The sequence below is a fragment of the Pelmatolapia mariae genome, linkage group LG16_19 (genome assembly GCF_036321145.2).
Source record: "Pelmatolapia mariae isolate MD_Pm_ZW linkage group LG16_19, Pm_UMD_F_2, whole genome shotgun sequence".
NCBI classification, from domain to species: Eukaryota; Metazoa; Chordata; class Actinopteri; order Cichliformes; family Cichlidae; genus Pelmatolapia; species Pelmatolapia mariae.
In genome coordinates this window covers 60,374,531-60,393,755 of record NC_086241.1, presented here as the reverse complement: position 1 = coordinate 60,393,755, position 19,225 = coordinate 60,374,531, and the positions used below count along the sequence as shown (strand labels likewise).

The window sequence follows — 19,225 nt, the reverse complement described above, 5'->3', positions numbered from 1 at the left end:
TACAACCTGAAACCATTTAATATTCTTCTTCTTTAAAAAATAAATAAATCTATGACTATAATTTCACTTAACTAATCATTTAAGAAGTTCATATTTAGTCATTCGTATTAAGAGATTTCTCACATAAAGTGTATATTGCTTATAATCAAGAACACACACCACTTTTTCCTCTACCACCATAAATTTATTCAATCTTTTAGCTTCAGTATTTTTCCAAAGAAGTGGAACGAAGTAATGAAATAATTACAAAATGGAAAAATAGATCAGAGAATAGATCATATTCACAGGTTTGATTTAAAAAAATAAAACATGACAGAGAGAAGAAAAAAAAAAAAAAAAAAAAAAAAAACAGACAGTGAGAGATGAAACCATTAATATCTCCCTGCATTTTTCTGCTGCCCGTCAGAACAACAGCAGTCTAACGGAGGTCAGGGTAAGTCAGCATGCAGCTTCTCAGATCCTGCAGTACCACAACTGACAAACCGTCGGCGATTGAGGTCACCTGGGAGGTGATGTCGAATCATCTACTTTAGTGCTTGTGCATAAAAAACTTTTTTTTAAAAAAAAGAACTAAAATTACCAACTTAAAACTTAAAAAATAAAGAGGTGGATTAAAAACAAGATGACACATCCTACCGTGTTAAATAAAAACAAATAAGATAGTTACCACACAAAATGAAAATAAAAATAATGACAATAAAGACAGAAGAAGAAGTAAAACTATTAAAAACTGAGCACAGGTAAGAGAGGCAACCAGTCGGGCACCACCACCATCGCTAGGTCCACATTGGATGTAAAGCATCTCACTGTAAATAGGGTATCATTGCAGCAACAATCAATCACGGGATGCAACAGACGGCAATAAAGAGACTTGTCTTCAAAAATAAAACAAATAAACACAAAAGTAAAGCAGCTGTCCCTTCACAAAATCTCTTTACATCACATTAAAAATTAGCACTGCTGTGAGCTTTGTGTACAGTATAGATTCTTTATAGATATATATTTTTTGTATAATATATACGATCATTTCTTGTATACACAAACAAACTCGATTCATTGTAGCTAGCCTGTGCCTTTGGCAAGATTACTTACAACTCTTCTGTTAGATTCCAAAGCTATTTAAAATATACTTAATGCATAAAAATAAAGATTTTGGCATCGTCTCGCTCTATTCTTAAGATTCTGGAAGCTGAGTTCTCTCAGTACTGCTGCATTCCTCTGCCAGTTGACAGATCTTGTCATGCCAACAGGGGGCGCTAGGAGCTGGACTTTGTGAAAGGGAGCTGCCACGCCTGGGGTAGTGAAGGAAGCTGCCACACCTGGGGAAGGTGGAGGAGCTGATGGGAGTGGCTCGGCACAGATATTCCACAGAGTTATGACGACCTTGCGCTCCACAGCAGAAACAAAATAATACAGACAATGCCAATGAAATGCCTCAGGGAGGGGGAGAAGGGGGATACACCCTGTTTTTTATTTTTGTTTTTTGCCTTCTTCTTCTCTCAATGTCATGCAGGGTTCTGCTCCCTTCTGATTTGCCCGCTGTTCTCTACAGGCTTAACCCCCACCCCCTGCCGCCACTGAGATTTTCCACTAAAACAGAGAGCGAGAGAGGCAGAACAACCTTCTGAGCTCTAGTCAATTAGTCAATTCAACCAATCCAAGTCCTTAACGTCCAGTTCTTTCTAACTTCAATCTTAGTGTTCAGAGCTGGATCTCAAAGGTTTTTTGTAGCTCAGTAGAGAAGGGATTTGTGGGGGAGGGTGTGGTGCGTTGGCGTGAGCGGCCCTCCAGGGCTGCCCACTGGGCCTCAAAGGCATCTTCCTGCTGCGGGGGAGGCTGTGTGGATGGGGAGGATGGAGCGATTCGAGATGGAGCAGCCCAGCTGTCCGCCCCGTTAAAGGTCACACTGTCACTGGATGGCTGCTGGGGAGCAGGGATTGCCGTGGTGGACTGCGGAGGCTTGATGAATGGGCTGATGTTACTGACAGGCTGAGCGTCATGCTGGGGCGTCGTGGAGACCGGGCCGGGGAACGGCTGGGGTTGTGTGGCTGAGCCAAACACATTAGCCACCATCTGTGAAGGAGTGATGCCAAACACAGGAACGCTGGGCTGAGGAAACGGCAGCCCATTAGCCATCGGGTGGGAGGGTGGAGCCTGAGCGTGGAAGGCAGGCTGGCGAGGGGGCAACATGGGCACAGGAGGGGGTATAGAGGGCAAAAAAGCCACTGGGGGACCAGAAGGTACAGAAGCCACGGGCATCGGCACAGGGGCAACGAACGGCTGGGGAGGAGGCGAGGCAGTTGCCAAGATTGGATTGGGCTGCGGGGCTCGAACAGATTTGGAAACTTCTTCTAACCACCGGTCTGCTTCTGAAGGTGTGCGTTTGTGGGAGGAAATAGCTGGAGAAGACGTGGGGGGCACAACGATCACTGGAGTAGGAGCTGACCAGTCACCTCCTGTCAGCAGAAAGTACAAGAATGAGTCTCGACCCAACATTTAACTGGAAAAAACATGAGACACTGCAACAGTGAGACAGAAGCAAAGGCAGGCAAAAAGAGTATCAGGCAAAGTAAAAGTTGATCGTGCTACTGATATCTGTGAGCAAGAATGAAGGAGAACCTTTTAAAGACCTGAAAGAAAAACACTTTTTCCAAGTTTAATCCTTGAGTTAAATGATCCATGAATGCATTCATGCTTAGTCTGATTTTTAAAATCTTTATTTATCATAATCCCACCCTGTTCCCTTGCTCTAAAGTGTTACAAAAGAGTTGGATACCTCACCTGTATCTGCTTTAAATAACCGGGGGCTGCTAACTTACCCCACATCTGACCTTTAGTTACTGGGTTGTACTATTTAGGAGAGCAGTTCTATAGCAAGACAAGATGTTTTAGGGACTACTCTAATAAAAATCACTTCTTCCTTAGAGAAGACAGATCCTACTATGTGCTAATCTGTAGTAATCCATACCACCTTTTAAGCAAGGCATACAAATTTGAATGGTTTGATCAAATCTTGTCTTCTTCCCACATATTCAGTTTAACTAGAAAAACTGCTCATCACATTAGACTGATCTTATAAGAATTATATTGAATTTTAACTCTCAATCCAAACCCCCTTATGAGCTGCTTACCTGTCTGTGCCGAGGCCGTTGCACCTGCAGGGCTTTTAGCCCATGGGTTAGTTTCTCGAGCGGGCAGAGCAGGGGGGAGAACTGAGGGGTTAGCAGTAGTGGCAGCAGGGAAGGCAGGAGTTGTGCCATTCACTAAAGCAAATAAGAGACAGAAGCTAGTACAAGCAAGCCTGTGCAATGGATGATGTCCATTGGACATGCACAATGTTACTCTGCATTTAATTAGCAGTCTAATGAGGCATAAACTGCACGCAAAATAAATGTTATTCACTAAGTTATGAGAAAATATGAGCAGCCACACATTCTCCAACTGCAAATTTAAACTGCAAGCAACACATTCATCAAGTTATTGGAAGCTGGCTGAACTTCTACAGAGCAGAATTACAGGGAAATTCAGCCAAACTGTGAGAAATAAATAACGCTGATCATAAAAGTGAACAACCAGGGTTTTAGTGTGTGCTTCTATATTTCCCTGAGTTGGCAAATGCAAAATCAACAGCTGATTGAGCTAAACCATAACAAACAAATAGTTAAAGTGGACCTATTATACTTTTTCTTATGTTGGAGTTCAGAGACTGAACCTGGCATGGCTGTTGGTGCCAGACAGACTGGTCTGAGCATTTCAGAAACTGCTGATCTACTAACATTTTTCTGCATGACCATCTCTAGGGTTTACAGAGAATGGTCCAAAAATATAAAACATCCAGTGAGCAGCATCAACAAGTTGAAAATGCCTTGTTGACCATCCCTAATAAGGCCTACTCAGTCACACAGCTCTGTTCGCTTGCTGATCAACCCTTCTGATTACAAGAGGCATCCAATTAGAATACATTTAGATTAAAAGGAAGCGGAAAAGAGCTAAAATGGTTTGATACATAACAATTATTTTGAACTGTGAACCATACAGCGCTCCTCTAGTAGAGTCAAATAATAAAAATAATTTAATTTAAAAAATGAAACAAACATAATAGGTCCACTTTAAGCGTCTTATCTGTTTTCATTTAATTGTGTGTTTAGTATTAAAAATAATCTTTACCTTGCAACAGGATCTAACTGAATGTAACCTTTTACCAGTAAACAGCAAAATTATTTCTCTACTACTTTTTATTTATTTATTTATTTAAATGCAGATTCATTCAGAGCTTCTCACAGTACACACAGCTTATCAGAAAGTTTTACAGGTTTTTACCCGGTGCTACAGGAGACTGTGGGGATGAAGCCGGTTTAGGCATCGGCGCTGAAGAGAAGGGATCCTCTGGCGGTCCACTGAAGGCCGTGGCGATCTGAGTACACAGTGAACTGATGCTGTCACCTTCTCCTTCTAACTCAGGGACTGGAGGAGGTGCACATTAGAAAAGAGGTAAAGGTCAACATAAGCTTATATGCTATAGGAACATGGTAGAAGTATGATTTATATTTATTGTGCATATTTGCAAGGGCAGTAACAGTTGGACTCACCTGTGTTTTTCATGGGGAAGTCAGACTTGCGCTGCATAGTGGAGGGCAGGTCATTCATGCGCAGTGACTGCTGTCGTTTGAAGGGAGATGTCTTCTGACTGAGTGCCGGGAAGCCTCTGAAGGAGCTCTGCCTGTGGAGAATCTCAACTGGTGCGTGTCTGCGGGGTATCGCCTGAGGTCCCAGCATGGGCACTGAAAGAGGCGGGGACGATGAGGGGGACGGTGAACCGCCCGTCTGGTGGACTGACGAGTTTGTCACACTCGCTGCTGAGTTCCCAGCAACCTTCACTTCTGTCTCTGCTGTAAGAGATGCGCAACATTTAGACAACAGGCCTCTGCAGTGGTAAGAAATCACAAACAAATTAAAGCTTGTGGCATCTGCCGATTTAATCAGTCATGCTTTTTAATCATATCTACATCTGTAATTCAGTGTGCAACACTACACCCCTTCTATTCTAAGAACATCTTAGAATAGAATAGAATAGAATAGAATAGAATAGAATAGAATAGAATAGAATAGCCTTTTATTGTCATTTACATCAAATGTAAATGTAATAAAAATGTAAATAGTAGGACAGCAAGAATAAATAACATACAAGAGGAATATATGCAACAAGAGAAAGGCACATATTGGAGGACAGGTTGCAAAGAGCTTGAAAGTAGTGCAATGGACTTGGTCTGAATATAGAGTCAGTAATGAGGGTTACTCAGACCATGGCTCAGATTGCTGGTTGGGTGGGCAGGGGTGGTGTGTGGGGGGGATAGTTGCCTATCCTTCATCTTCTTTTGATGTTTTTTTTTTTTTTTTGGTGCTTTACAGCGACCTTCTGAATCAAATTACAAATCTGAGACTGGTGTAGAGGGGGAAACTTTCAAATGAATGGTTATATATTAGCTAATGTACATTTAAGGCATTTTAAGGAGCCGCTAATCTGCTGCCATGGCTTTGTAAAAGAAAGAGGTTATGTAAAGCAGCATCAAACTACTATATGCTGATTCGAGCTGCGCTGGTTTATCATATATCTCATTTAAAAATATAATCATAAACCTTTAAAAAGTCAATATATCATAAACTATTAAACCTTTTTTAAACTGTGTGGAAGACAAGCCGGTCGATCTAATCCTGAGGACGGGGAAAAACACGCTTAGATACAGACCTTTTTTAGCATCTTGTAGCTGCCTCATGACTTCTTCCCGCTCTGCTGCCTCTGTTGCTGTAGTAACACGAAAGGAGCCCTCACGGGTGAAAGTGGTTCTGTTAGTGTCAAAGGTTGCTGTGACCCCGCACTCCTTTTCCCGTTTCTGTTTTCGTTCCAGGCAAGCAGCGAACGCACAACCCACAGCGTGACTGAGACGCTCTCCCTGAGAGAAACAATTCAAAAAGCACACTGAAGTGCATAATGTCAAAACGGCCATCTAACCTAAGTCATTCAGGGATATGACGGTCTTTTAAAAAAGGTTAATCGTACACCTGAGCAACCTCTGAATATGAACTCCAACATTTTTAATGTTCACTGTCAGTGATTATGAATCAGGAGAATAGAACTGCAGTTATAAAAAGGAGTCCTTACTGAGTCTTTAATGGCCATAAAACAATGGCAGATCCAGCGTCGTGTGGTGCCATCCCTGCAGATGTAAGAGAATGCCCGCTCAAAATTTCTGTCTGGAGCGCAGAATGACACCTTCTCTATTGTCTGGTCCAGAATCAGGTCCTGCAAAAAACACACACAACCTTATAATTTTTTGATGTCGTGATTTTATTGCTGAAAGGAGGTTTTCTGATCATCAAGATTCTCTCAGCCACTCCAAATTTTCCAAAACTGGAGTGTCTGTAGCTCAGGGGGTAGAGCAGGTCATCTAATAATCGGAAGGTTAGTGGTTGCCTGGCTGCTCTAGTCTGCGTGCAAGGTGCTTTGTATTAAATATTGTTGCTGCTTTGGTGCTATATAAAATAACTGAAATAAATAAACACCTGTAGTTAAGAAACTCTGTTTCAATTTGAAAACATGGGCTGAAAATGTTCACAGTAAATAATAACTGAATGAAAACGAGCCCAAAAAGACTGAACTAATTACATCCAGCTTCAGAAGGTACAGCCTGCACTTGATTCTGGTCTCTGACCCAACCCTGATTCTTACATAAACAAACTAAAAAAAAAAGAGAAAAAAAAAAAAAAGAGTTTCACTCATGCAGGAAGCTTGCCACAGTTAATACATTAATTCTAATAAAGCATAATCTAGACAAATGACAATACTATTATAGAAAAGACAAGATCAACAGGGGTAGTATAGGATGCAGAACTTCTTAGCAGTACTTTCTCACAAATTACAGTTATTTTCCACAAAAGGAAATGTTCTACTCTTTCACTATTTCTCATTTAAAATATTTAAAAAGCAGCTTAGTACCATTCTTTAACAATTATCCCCAAGAAGTAAATTGTTAGCTAGAAAAATGTTATGAAAACCGAAATTAGCCAAGTTATATGCAGTGAATAGTTAACTCACCTAACACATGCACGGTGCATTTAACTTAAATTTATCTTAAACTACATTCTGTGCTCACCTGCATGAAATTGCTAGCAAAGGGTTTATTAGTAATCAATGGCACAAAGAAGAATAGATGGGAAAAATGTATTTTCTTTTCCATGTTATAATCTCCATTTATACAGCCTCACAGAAACCACAAAAGACCATCAGCACTGGCAGTCTGAGGCTGTTGTCTGGCAACAAAGTGATGCATGCAGTACCAGTTACTTCCAGCAGGTGTCAGTGGAACCTGTAATGTGACCCTGTTTACCTGAATCTTATCTACAGGTGCACTAAGTACATATTTCCAGAGATCTGCCTTTTGGAGGTCACTAGGCTACAATTGTAGTAGCTTATCTTATTCACTGCTGAAGCTCAGCGGCTTCCACCTTTACAGCTGCTAAAGCTACTTGTAATTCCTCCGACTGTTCTTTCCTTTTGATCAAGGTGCGACAGGCGACCGGAGGGACTCATTACCTTTGTTTTGTCGTCTACAACACGAAGACCATCTGCCGACACCCACAACACAGCTCGCACAGGCTTCTTCCCAGCCTGGAAAACACACGACAGGGATGGAATAAGTTAAGAAACAAGGAAACTTTTTCAGTCTTTCCACATGCCTCAAGATTACTTCCCTTTGTGTTATTCCTTGGAACCTTCTCATAGAGGGGTAAGGGAGAAAAAAATATATATATATATCAGTCCACACACACACACACACACACACACACACACACACACACACACACACACACACACCTGTAAATAAATAGAAACCAGCAGATAAAAAGACAAAAGAGAAGACAAGTCAGGAGTTGTTGTTTTTTGGGGGGTTTTTTGTCACACCGTAGGACCCAAATTTAAAGCAAAGAAGTTGATATGAGATTTTTTGTGCCCTGATGCATTCGACAGTGAACCCCATTAGTTAGAACAACAACAATAAACAAGGAAATGTTCATTCACAAAGAAACTGTTCATTGTTCTATTCTTGGTTCAAGGAAGAAGAGCTGAAGGGAGAGAGTCACGCATGTTAATACCACACACACACAAACACACAACAGAAAAGTGCCCTGCCCCAGCCTAAACCGCCCCACCTGCTCACAGCCACATGCATCATTATGTTTGTCTCTCCCCAGACAGATTCCCCCTGTATTATGAACGTGTGTGTTTGTGTGTTTTCTTCCAGCCTTCAGATGTGATCAAAGGGTGAAGTGTGAGAGGAAGAAAAATAATAATAATAATGATGGTGCTAATAATAAAGAGAAACACACTCAGACACACAAAGCAATAACTTACTTTTGAAAAGAATCCTTTGAAGAATTTCCTGTCCTGGAAGTGGATATGGTAAAAAAGGGAGGGTGGGTGAGAAGGGCGGAGGAGGTGGAAGGAGGAACAAGGCATGAAAATGTTACCTAGGAAGTCTAAAAATTGTCGGGAGCCGAAAGTAAAGGATTGGATTTGGTTTATTTTTGGTGAAGCTGGGTTATGTGTGAGAGTGAGTGGGTGAGGGAATGGATCAAGTAGCTCCAAGTGATTCCACAATGAGAGAGATGTTTCGATGATGTGTTTGATGATTACTGTTAGTAACACCACAATGGAAGCAAGAATACCCCTGAAAGCAAGACCTCCACAGGCAGAAAAACCACCCAGGAAAACGTACAGAGCCGTCTGAACAGAGGTGATAAAGATGGAAGATCATTAGGTTTCTGTCTGTGGACGTGAAATTCCTGAATCCCTTTTCATTCTTTTTCCCTCTGACTCCCGGATCGAGACACTTTGCATGGTTGTTCAGCAGACAGAAACAAATTCCCACTGGCAGCAGTTTGACCTCTGAGTCAAACCTGTGACTGTTCAATGGTCAGCCTGAGTCTGGAGTCATGTTTAGGCTTCCACAACCACATCAAAAAACCAAACCAGACCTGGTCTAGTCTTAGCCACCCCGCCCTCCCTCTTCTTTCCCCCACTCCCCAAGAGTTCCTCGCCTCCCCGTAAGCTGTGAAAAGGAGTACCACTCCGCTCCTGTTACACAGCCATGGTGGAGACGGCACTCCAAGCGCCATGTTAATGCATGATTTAACATGTTAACCAGAACTGGAGATTCATTTGGAATGAGCTAAGCGATTGTTAGGGTGTGTGTGTGTGAGCGTGAGAGTGTTTACATTTATGTTTGAGAGAACCACACAGACATGCTGATGATAGCAAAGCCTGCAAAGTTAGTATTAGTATGCTATGGTTAGGGGGAATAAATCTCTAAAGGGTTAAGAGGAATGTGGAGGGAGGAGGATTTCGAGGCATTTCTCTGCATTAAAAACCTGCTTAAAAAGACAAAAAAAAAAGCACCAACAAAAAGGTAACACAACATTCAAGTATTCAATGTGTGAAGTGAGATGGAACTAAAGTGAATGGGAGGACTTTTGTGAGCAGAAAGGGTAGTTTTTAAATAGATGAAGGTGATTCCAACAAGACAAAAAAATAAAAACAAAGCTGTGAAGCCAACATGATCGCTGTTGATAAAAATAATAATAAGTTGAACATTGAGTATTTCAACTACTGCCTACAGTTACAACCTTTCATTGTCACACCCAACTGGTGGTTTAAAGTCATTTTGCCCTCAAAACAACGGTAGCCACCAACAGGATGTGCAACAATGTATTGCACAGCTTGTGCAACATCTGTGACGCTGCTGCTTTCTGCAACAACTGACACCTTACAATATTTGTCGCAAGGATGAAAGAAATCTCTAATGCAAGACAGCATGCTCTTAATCCCTGAAAGTGGATTATTATTGATGATATGTGGCTTATTTACTTATTTTTTTCCTTCATGAGGTCAGGTTTGTGGTTTAAAAAAAAATGGCACCGAGACCAGAATATTAATAGTGGGGGAGGGTGGCACAGGAAGTACTTTAAAAGTTTGCATCACAAAAAGCACATAATTTAATTGTTTTAGATCCGCCGTCAATGATACATCCTCAGGCTACTGGGCGTTTATGCCCAAATGCAACTATGTCCTTTAAATGTGTCAGCAGTTCCTCGTGGAGTGCCTCACCCAGCCTGCACAGAGGTAACACGCCAACGCACTATCATCTCCTGAGTAACAGCAAAAACATTCACACATTCACTCAGAATACACTTCAAATCCCCAGGCTGCTGGCCAACAACGACAGGAAGTGATGTCACAATGACAGGAACAAAAAAAAGCAAAAAAACCCCAAAACAAAACAACAACAAAAAAGGCAGCCTGGAGGTTGCTGGTGGTGCAGTGCAGCTTTCTTCTCCACTCGCCTCTGCCCCACCTCCTCCCATGTGAGTCACGGGTCAAAAAGCTGTGAGAAAACTCTTATTATCGTCCCAAAGGCTGCTGGGAACGCAGCGGCGTCGGCTCAGAGCTGTGGCTGTCACACTTGCAATCACACACACCGGCTGAAAGGCTGGACCACCAACATGCACCCTCAAGCACAGCGCACATACAAGGACATCTAAACACATTTCTTTCTCTGCAGCTATTTCTCACGGCACATCAGCTTATTGTCGTTGTTCTTCGTGTTTTTTGTCTGTTTCAAGACTTTTAGTGCCGATGTTGTCGGACTGTGTTGGTAATGTGGCTGCAGTTAGCTGACTTTCAGAAAACAGCCTCCCCTCATCGGCCAGGAGCAGATATTAAGTGCCTACAGGTGTGGAGCCTGGTTTCTGACCAATTTAGTTATTAGCTTCTGGAAATAGAGCAATATTAACTCGCATGTCTCTCCAATGGTAGGGACTGTATTTGTTGCCTGGCAACAGTCTGCTTATTAAAGCGTCAGTGAGGATGAACTTGGATGTATCAGGGCCTCACTAATTGTATTTTTGTTTAAAGGGTGGCCCTGGTCTGCTCTGACAATCTAACTTTGACGTGGATCATTGGCATCAGGGGGCTGCTCGCTGCAAGGCTGTTTACTCAGACTTGTCCTGGCATCACGGGCTGCGTTTCAAATCATCCATCAAGAACCTCTCACTCCAACTTCATTTTCTCAGCAAAATGCACACTTCGTATGCTGCATCACGGGGTCACAGTACAGCAGGCTACAAACACTACAAACCTACTCTCATCTACTGACTGAAATGGAAGAAGAATGATGGAAATGAGGGACAGACTGACACAGTACAGCAAGACTCATTTCTGTTTGCTGCTCCACTGCTTTGAGCTCCAGTGGTGAATGTTAATGAATAATAACACTCCTGTATTATGAATTTTTTAACTGTGAAGACTTAGTATCGCTATGTAAAATCTATGGGACAACCCTAAGGAACACAACAACAATGTGCGCCTCAAGGCGGCGGCACTACAATGAGGGAGAGGGGAAACAGATCTGCATCCCTGGCACTGAGGAAGGACAGGCACACATTATGCAGTTCTCAAGCTACTGGCAGACTGTTTTCCGGCATTTCCTGTAAGACAAGCCATTCAGGGCACAGGTAAAGTGCCACATCTAGGCCAGAGCTCAACATTTAGCGAGAATATAATGGCAGCAGTTAAACTACAAACAAACTTTTTGGTTTTTCTAACACTCCCAAAATATAGTTTTGGAAAAACATAGTTTTGGGAGTGTTGGTGTAAAATACCGATCAAGCTTGTAAACGCAGATCAATGAAGCCGTGCATCTGGCCATTTACACATAAGGCTTTTGGCCAGTGAGGAAAGCGAGGGCGAGCAGCAGCGGAGGAGACAGGGGAGGAAATGTCATTAGGCTGAGGAGGGTCAGACAGTCGCAGCCTGCAGGAGGACGGGAGGCAGAAACACCCGCCTCTCCTCTTGAGTTGGCTCCATTTTGTCCGCCTTGTTAAAACGACTGTAACTCAATAAGAGCTCGCGGCCTCGGGCTCCGTGTTAACCACGTGACCTCATCAAGCACCAGTGTGTGCACGACACTGATGTGTGTTGTATCTGCAGTCGACCTTTGTGCATTTTCTGTACACTAAGAGAACAAGTGTGCTGCAGGGCATGCAGCATGTCTGTCTGCTCTGCCTCTGGGTGTACTTCGCCCTGTGTGCGTACACATTATCCCACTTTGAGCTCCATCTCAGTGTGCATGCTGTGCAGCGAATGTCGACAGCTGCATCCAAATATAAGCAAATGTACAAATCGCCATATGTGCTCACGTATGTTTCACGTCAAACCTTTTCCTCCACAAGTAGTGTGTATAATCCCTGTTGTGTTTTCTAAAAATATAACAAAATGTCAGTATGCAAAAGTGAGAAGAAAGGCCCTTACATATAACTGTAAGACTGCGTGTGAGTGCACATTCTCTTATTTGTCTTGCATTTCAACTAGCATGTTTTTCTGTATAATCGTTCTAAGAAAGGGTTCTCACAGCTCAAGCAGTCTTCAGTAGTTTGTTGAGCTCGACTAAAAGCCGCTTTTTCACAATAGCAAGAAGAGGCATTGATAACAAGTGAAACAGGGTGTGAATTCTCAATTATTCTGAGTCACCTCAAACTGAAACCAAAAGCTGTCAGCAGACACGTCGAGCGGGAGATTCATTACCATTGCTGGCAAAGGAATCAAATTTACGTCTGCGCATGACGTCCTCCTGATCATACAGAGGCCGACTGTAGCAGCAGACCTGCCGACTCAGGTTTGGCCCCGACTACAGAGAATCAGCCTCTTTTGCCCAGAAGAGTTTATGACCTGGGTGGGGCCTTGGCAAACAACTGACAACGTGGAAAAGTAGCGCCGTTGCTTTCCCCCTGTCCTTCCCCTCCTCCTGCTCCTCAAACTGGAATTTGTTCCTTTTTGCGCAACTCCGCCGGAATCTGCTCCAGCAGGAAGTACGTGCTGACCTGCTCTGGCTGAGAGTGTGTGGCGAGAGCCAGACAGGAGAACAATCAGACACACTTGGGCCTCTATGTACTAGAAAGCTAAGTAGGAATAAGCAATGATAAATCTTGGAAGGAGAGAAATGATCGCTAAAGGAGGGCTGCCTTAGAAATAGTTTTTAGGAAAAGTCAGTAGGATGTTGGGGAAATAGAAAAGTAATGGAGGAAAAGTTGAAAGAAAGAAGATACAAGTAGGAAATAGCAGCCTCATTCCTGGAAGTACAGAAGATATTTCTAGTGAAACCTACCGTCTTCAACCGTTTTACTGCATCTTCACAGATGTGCATGCCTCTGGATTCATCCACCTCCACATGTCCCAGGTACTGCAGGGCAGAGAGAAGTAGATGGACAGAAAAAAAAAGGAAAGAATGAGTAATGCTGTGACAAACCTTTCCTGTGGCTATCTCTGCTGAGGTTTAACTAAGGCTACAATAATAAACTCTAGAATGAGATTAGGTATTTAAATGAGCTCAGATTGTCTAATATCCCCTGGTACCCGAACGCTGGTGATTTATACACCTAATTAAATTCCGTTTTGAGGTCAATTGCAGTCAATAGCTCCCTAGCTGATCTCTAATTTTGTCCATGGAGAAAATGATAACCCGTTCCTGAGAAATGTAAATGGGCAAGTGTGTAGATTGTAGTGTGTGATCCTGTTAGGGACACAAGGAAGATCAAAGAAGCACGCAAAGTGGCAAAAAGAAGTTGCCCCTTCCGATCTCTTTGTGAGCCAACGGAAACAATGTAGGCTGTATATTTTATCTTTTGCGCTTCACCAAGTTCCAGTTATGGCTGGCTCATTGCAACTCTAGTTAAGACTATAGCAGGTTCCAGGTTGTTCCAGGTTATTATGCAATAACTTGGCAGATGCTCCCACAGTATATTACTCCAAGGCTTCCCACAGTATATTGTTGCTGGAGCAGGCTGCTTCACATGAATCAAAACTGCCTGTACTGACACTTCAAGTATAAAGTAAAGAATAACTTTGAAGTGAGAGCAGTGCATTTCAGCTAGTGGCCTTCAGCAGGGTCATCTTCATCCTATCCTGTGGCTTGTGAGTGCAAACATCCTGGTTTTACTGTGAAGTTGCTGATAAAGCTGTAGCGGTGACCTTTTCGGACAATTTTCCTTCTCGCTGTACTTTGGAAGTAAATAAAAGGTCTCCAGTTATGTTAGACAAAGTCAGTACGCCTTTTAAATCACACAGAATTACAGTTCATGGGGAAGAGTCATTACCCCATATATGCCAAACATTTATTGAGACTAAGCTATGGTAATTAGAGACAAGATATGTCAAGGTTAGTCAGATTCAGCACTGGAAGCTGCACTAAATGATCGTCCACATTATACGTTCAGTCCAATCACCAATTTCTCGGGGGAAACCCTGTGCTCCTGACTACGGAAATACTCACCAGGAGTGAAAACCTTACGTGAGTAGGCTGAGCTCCAACTGAATGAACAGAAAAGGCTGCCGCTTCCTGCCTGAACCTTCCCGCCCCTTTCAGACCTGAAGCAAGATCACGCCCTGCTGTGTGTCACTCCAGAGGAGTCACAACCTTGACTACCCCAGAAGCCATTGTGCATGCTGAGCCGGAGAGGAAGTCCTTACCCTTTCCTTATAGATACACATGCTGACCCACGCCTTTCACCCCCACCCTCTGGCCCTGCTATATTGAGCGTGTGACGCAACCGCTGTGAGTCATACTGTCGCCGTATTGGAATACACATGCACGTAAACACACATCGATGCATGCAAACGTGGAAGGTGTTAAGGACAATAGAGATGCGAGGAGGCAGCTGTGGATAGTGAGGACAATGAAAGCAGCGGGGCTACTAATCGGGGATCAGCCAGAAGGATGTGGCAGAGGTGAAATGAATAAATGCAGGGGAGACTTGAAGTGTCACAACAGATTCTTCATTATGGCGTCTTACTCTGCTCCATTAGTAAATAGCTGCCAGCAACAATCTGGGGGCTGAAACATTCACATGTAACAGAAGAAGAACTCCACCAAATAAATGGAAAATAATAGAATCCTACGGTGGGCTACCGTAGGATAGCTGAAGATAAATAAAACATAAATCGTGACCGTTGAAGAAATATGCTTTAGATGCACCTGCTTTTGTTTAGTTGCAGAATCACTTTAAATTTTTCCAGCAGTAAAAGGCCAACAGAGCTACCATAAACAGAGAAAGTACTAGGGCTGCTTGATAATTGCAACAACCATAAACATGTCTATTGCTGGTCAGTAATTATATCTCTTAACATGGTTATTCATTAACTTAAAATGCATGCAATTATTAAACTGTGGGATGGTTTCATTGACCTTTATATCTAGGTCAAAGTAAAAATGAAAGAAAAAAGGGAGAGTTTTAAGGTTTGTCTGGTTAGGATTTAGACTCAGAGTATGAGGTATTTTTGCCAGTTTCCAGTCATCAGAAATAAGAGCAGCCCTTTGGGAAGGCAGTACTGTAGCTACAGGGAGAGCAATGTACAGCTGAAACTCCCAACCAACACCTCTCTCTTACACTACAGAAAGCAGCACCTACAGGTCCCCGTCAATAATTCTTCCACAGGTTTGCCCATTGAAAAATTCAGAGAAATTTACTACTTCTAGACAGATTTTGCTTACTAAAGGTTCACGTTTGTTTGATTTTTGGTTCAAACTGATCTGAACTATGAAGGAATTTACAGTTTTAGGGGCATGTGAAAGACCCGCCACTATAAAAGAAAGGAGTGTATATCCTCTGGATGTGACCTGGGAATTAATTCTGAGAACTTGCTATAAATCAGTGTCAAGTGACAAAACAAAATTCAGTCCAATTCCATAAGCAGCCTCACAAACGTCTCTGCTGGTAAACAGCACACACAAGCAATTGAATCTAATCTTGCATCTGTCACCAGCCCTCAGCAGTCATAAGGCTGATATTCCCGTATGAAAAAGCAAGTCTACATCTTTATGCCTTTCACCATCACCTTAAATTATAATTGTCTATCTAGACATATTTAACATTAAAACAGTTTGCTTATGCTTAAAAAAAATGTGCAAATAAACACAAGCACTACATAACAGGCACTGATAATGACAATTAAACTCATAATCTTCTTGCCAAAGGCACTACAGAATGGGTAGGTATTCTTCTTCTCCTTCCCTGCATGTCCTGTCCTACCATGTATTTATTACTCTGTATTGTAGCAGTCTGTTATAATTTCACCACAACTATTCACACACAGACAAACACTCATGCACAACAGGGCTCCTCTAAGGCACCTAGAGCAGGAGACAGGGAGCAGCAGGAGGGGGAGGAGGGATACAGATGAGTAGCATGGTAGGTTGCACCATTGCGATGAAAGCCAGTGTAAAGATGGAAAGCAAAATACTGGTGGAGTAGTGTGCGTTTGGCTGCAGAGATAACATAAGGACAGTCAGGTTTCCCCCCCCCATTTACCTAAAGTATCTGGCTTCTAAGTCAATGGCTACTTTTACACCTTCACTTCTGTAATTATGGCTAATTCTTACTTTTCAAACAGATACAAAAGTTTTCTAAACGCAACAAACCCTTTTCTGTGTTTCTTAGTCAAGAAAATACTATCAAAAGTTATAATATTCTATTATTTTATTATACCAAATAATAAGGCTAATATTCCTTAGCATTGCTGAGCTGAGAAATACATTATATTAACAAAATCCAAATTACTTTGCACAACAGAATGAAACTGAGGTGCCGTTGTCAACAAAGGGATAAATGCCTATTAAAGAATTTGCCTTATGTTGGTAATCCATGATTAAAATATCTCTTAAAATATGAACTAAGGGTTAGGGCCATAGCAACAAAATCAAAAATGATGTGCTCATAAGACCTACATTTCTTATATAAGCATATAAAAGATTAAATACAGTTAGCGTGAAAGGTTTTCCACTTATCTTGTTGGAGAAAATTAGGATCTCAATATTCTATTCTGGACTTCGTGAAAGCATCTGGACAAGTAATTCTTTTTAAAATGAAGACCGTTTATGCAATTCCAAGAGCAAATTCCAAGTACTTATTCAGATAGCAAGAAGGTAATTACTAAGTGCTTAAACTTGAAAGTACTTCAATAGGTGATTGGATTGATTTGAGATAAAGTGACCATTTAATAGTTTGGAGGAACTCTTAAATTGCTGGTGTCTTACATTATGGCTAAAATTGTCATACGTGTGCTTAAATCAATCAAATGACACTTTATATTTCTGTTTGGAACACCTCAACACAAGAAAGAAAGAAATCTAAAAACTTCCTGTACTTGCTGTCACTTCCACCTTCCTCCTCTTCAGTTTTATACATTACACATTATATTATATTGCTCAATAAAAACTACATAAAGGGAGCACATAGGCAACATCAAATTAGAGCTTGTACACTTGCTTATGCACAATTTACATCCACTGAACAGCCGCCAAGCTTAGAAATTCTGAGGTAAACGTTCCCTTTCATGACTCTGAAGTCTTCAGTTCCCTTTTATCCCGAGTAAGAGAAGCATTTGAGCCCATGTGATGGGAGGAAGTGTACCGTCACACTTCTGTTTGCAAAAGTAGGAGGTTTTGTTGCCAAAATAAGGTGAGATCGCCACTTCATCAACTGCTGCACAGCAGGGCTGACTGCCATTTCACCATGTCCCCGACTTATCTTGCCAGTAATGAAACATTTCTTTCAATTCCACATATTTTTACTGGGGATTCAAGTGGTTCTGATACTCCTAAAACACAAAGTAATTGTGCACACACATCCCACAGGTTTGTTAGACTACAGCAGATAATCCCGCAACCCAGATAAAAGCTGTGCTCAAACTCTCTGAATGGTTATGATTAATCACAAGCCGTGTCCTTGGGGAGGAAGGTGGTATGAAGAAGTTTCGCAAAGGTAAGAATGCATCAAAGTGAGGTCAGCACTGCACTCGGTTTCTGTGTCTGAAGTGGTGTGTACGCAGGTGTGTTTGTGTGTGAGGGAGAGTCACCTTGACTGCAAAGCTGCATTTGCCGGTGCGGACCGCCTCTTCGTCTGTCTGCCACTGGTGCGGCCGACTCGACTCCGGCACGTAAACGTCTTTCTTCCGGCGGAAGCTCTGCCGTAGCTTATTCATCGCTGAGCTCCCTGTAATTGGAGAGACATTTTTAATAATCCTACAGTGAAAACTGAGCTGTCAGCAGCAGCAGTGAAATAAAGAAGGTGCAGCACTAAAAAGCTGGAGATTCATCCAACTCAGGTTAAGCTTAGTGTTTTTCTACAGTGAAATTATAGATAATGGTCCAAAAAGCAGGCGATCACGCAAACCCACAGCAGCAGAATAACACTTTCAGCAGTCTTGTTTTGGTGCCTGTAAATAGGAATCCTTTAAACTCTGACATCAGTGCAAAACACAGTAAGCTGCTGCGTCTCTGACTCACCAGGAGAAACAAAAGAGGCTGAGACTTTGCAGTGTTGGGAGTCAAGGCAGTGAAAATAAAAGGGAGCAGTGTTCCTTTTATTCACAGCCCTTTTTTTTTTAACCACAATTTAACAGACAGTGTTTGCACATTTTTAATTTAGATGGTCTGACATTTTCCATTAATATCTCAAAACACTGCACTGAGGCCTCTCTGGGGGGAATTTAGTACAACAAATCTTTTCAACCTCTAGATCACATTGAATTAAACTGCAATGTAATATTTTACAAAGCTAAAGTTTGCTAGAACATGGCTTTATTGCCACCCTGTACTTATTAATGTAAACTGAGCAAAAATAGATCTAACAAGGTGGTCAGGTGATCATTCAGGCAGAAAACAAACTCAAGTCCCCAGTAAAGGTCAGAAGTAAACTTATTACCAGGTCAGGTATAAATAGTCTTGGAATAAAACATTTGCCAGTTAATCAGCAGAAAACTTCACATTACATTAAGTTCTGCAGTCATCTGTACAACAAGGAAAAGAGTAGTGTTTAACACACTGTATACACATGAAGACAAATGTACTAGCCCACCTATGAAATACAAAGTTATTGTCAATTGTTTTTAACAGAGCTTTAGAGTTTTAAAAAGAATAAATTACTTCTATTCTATTTCTTTTATTTCAGAAAGACAAACGTTACCAGGGTCAATATCATTAGCCCCCTGAAAAAATGACTTTTTTGTTGAATCACAGCAGAAACCACTGCTGTGTAATGATGTGGTATAACTTTTTTATGCTTAAAGCTTGTAACATCAAGTTAAAATTTAGGGTTATCTTCCAATTTACACAAATGC

At 41.8% G+C, this 19,225-nt stretch overlaps 1 protein-coding gene across 7 annotated transcripts in view; it reads right to left on the bottom strand.

The window, feature by feature from the left end:
- Positions 1 to 47: 47 nt before the first annotated feature.
- The window catches only part of numb (NUMB endocytic adaptor protein), a 48,683-nt gene continuing 29,505 nt past the window's right edge, over positions 48 to 19,225 (bottom strand). The window contains exons 2-11 of one of the 7 annotated variants that reach the window (XM_063496955.1): positions 17,963 to 18,099; positions 13,218 to 13,292; positions 8,411 to 8,443; positions 7,592 to 7,666; positions 6,161 to 6,301; positions 5,747 to 5,951; positions 4,590 to 4,886; positions 4,321 to 4,464; positions 3,132 to 3,263; positions 48 to 2,456 (exon numbers count right to left, since the gene is read on the bottom strand). In XM_063496955.1, coding sequence (XP_063353025.1) covers positions 1,702 to 2,456; positions 3,132 to 3,263; positions 4,321 to 4,464; positions 4,590 to 4,886; positions 5,747 to 5,951; positions 6,161 to 6,301; positions 7,592 to 7,666; positions 8,411 to 8,443; positions 13,218 to 13,292; positions 17,963 to 18,088 — 1,983 coding nt within the window. In that variant the 5' untranslated portion in view covers positions 18,089 to 18,099 and the 3' untranslated portion in view covers positions 48 to 1,701. Of the gene's footprint in view, positions 2,457 to 3,131; positions 3,264 to 4,320; positions 4,465 to 4,589; positions 4,890 to 5,746; positions 5,952 to 6,160; positions 6,302 to 7,591; positions 7,667 to 8,410; positions 8,444 to 13,217; positions 13,293 to 17,962; positions 18,100 to 19,225 lie in introns of those variants that run through there. The other 6 variants (XM_063496961.1, XM_063496954.1, XM_063496957.1 and 3 more) reach the window with 6 other exon arrangements.